This window comes from Asparagus officinalis, chromosome 4 (assembly GCF_001876935.1).
Source record: "Asparagus officinalis chromosome 4, Aspof.V1, whole genome shotgun sequence".
Taxonomy (NCBI): domain Eukaryota; kingdom Viridiplantae; phylum Streptophyta; class Magnoliopsida; order Asparagales; family Asparagaceae; genus Asparagus; species Asparagus officinalis.
Genome location: NC_033797.1, coordinates 15,009,730 through 15,011,349, shown reverse-complemented (window position 1 = coordinate 15,011,349; position 1,620 = coordinate 15,009,730). Strand labels below are relative to the sequence as shown.

The 1,620-nt window shown below is 39.1% G+C and overlaps 1 protein-coding gene across 1 annotated transcript in view; it reads right to left on the bottom strand.

The window, feature by feature from the left end:
• LOC109836714 (ALBINO3-like protein 1, chloroplastic) overlaps positions 1-1,217 on the bottom strand; it is an 18,036-nt gene extending 16,819 nt beyond the window's left edge. Inside the window, exon 1 of the mRNA XM_020404691.1 lies at positions 751-1,217. Within this exon, the coding sequence (XP_020260280.1) occupies positions 751-1,074 (324 nt within the window). The 5' untranslated portion in view covers positions 1,075-1,217. The remainder of the gene's footprint in view (positions 1-750) is intronic.

Here is a 1,620-nt window from a genome sequence, read left to right as displayed (position 1 = left end):
TGTTTGTTTAAAAAAAACGAAAACATATATGCTAAGTGAAAACTTTAAATCACTGATAAATTGAATTGTCGCCTTTTTACCTTCGAAACTCAAATACTGTCTGATATTAGATTTTTCATTATTGATTACTAAAGAAATAATAGGGTCTTGAGTATAAAGCACCGAATTCTCACGAACCAAGATCTAGTAGGGAAAAAGTACAGAGTCGGCGCTATATAAGATAGGTTCTTAAGTCTCATATATATTCCTCAAAAGCTAATTGAGTCATGAATGATAAACCTAGCAACAAAGCATCATTGCTTGACAATACTGAGAGAAGTTAAATCTGATACCGTAAAACTTAGAACAATAGAAAGGTGAACATTTATGATTATGCTCTACTTGATGGAAATGTCAACGCAATTATCGAACACGTGATCGCATCTGTAAAGTTCAATTGCAGCATGTCATTAATAGGCTTGACATTCAAAATGTGGAGCACGTGGAAGATAGATATCTTGAGTAGAAAATATGCTCCCTCTCTTTCTTCAATTTACAATCCTCAGCACATATAGAAAATATCGTATGCTTTCTCCTTCCAACTCTCTTGCTCGCCTCTCGCTTAAGATTGATTCATTACGGTCAAGGTACTGACTAAAATTCCAAGCTAAGAACTTTTCTTCGCACATGCTTTATTCTCATCGAAATAATCTCAGACCCAACCTTGAACTTAGTGAATTTGAAAGCATAACAGTCCAAAATACCACTGACCTTAAGAACGGTCTCCATATAATTAGTAATCCCCGAGAACCAATCGCTGCTCTTCTTCGAATCCTCAGTGACGAGAGCAGGATCAACGGCAGAAGAAACTGCAGCGTCAGCCACAGTGTAAATGAAACCCTCGGCCCGCTCAATTATCTCCTGGGCTGCGCTCCCGAGATCTGCGAGGTGCGGGCCGTAGCCCGATCTCGCCACCAAGAATCCGGCCCGTTTTCGGGAGAAATTTGAGGGGAGAAGAGGGTTTGAGGGTTTAGAGCGAAAAGGGAAGGGAGAGAGGAGAGGGGGGCGAGCGTTGAAGGAGAGAAGACCTGTCATTTTGGGGTTAATTCTTTTGTGATCTGTGTATGATTTTTGGGATTTTAGGGCGAGCGGGGGAAGAGAGAGAGAGAGAGAGAGAGAGAGAGGAGGGAAGAAGTAGAAATGCTCGAGCTTGGGTCGAAGAAAGATTTTGAGTTTTGGGGGGCAAAAATATCTAGCTTTTGGAATAGATATATTTCCTTAAATAGATGTACACGTTTTTAAGGGAACAAATTTTTTAAACAGACCCATTTCAATTTTTAATTTTCAAAACCGACTCTTTTTTTTTTTATTTACCAAAACCGACCCGATTTTATGATTAGCAGATTAATCACCTTCCTAAATAGTCGGGGTTGGCAACCCCGACTATTTAGGACGGTGTTAAACCCTAATTAGAAGCATTAAACCCTAAAAATTAATGTCCTAAATAGTCGGGGTTGCCAACCCCGACTATTTAGGAAGGTGATTAGTCTGCTAATCACAAAATCGGGTCGGTTTTGATAAATAAAAAAAAAAGAGTCGGTTTTGAAAATAAAAAGTTGGAATGGGTCTGTTTAAAAAATT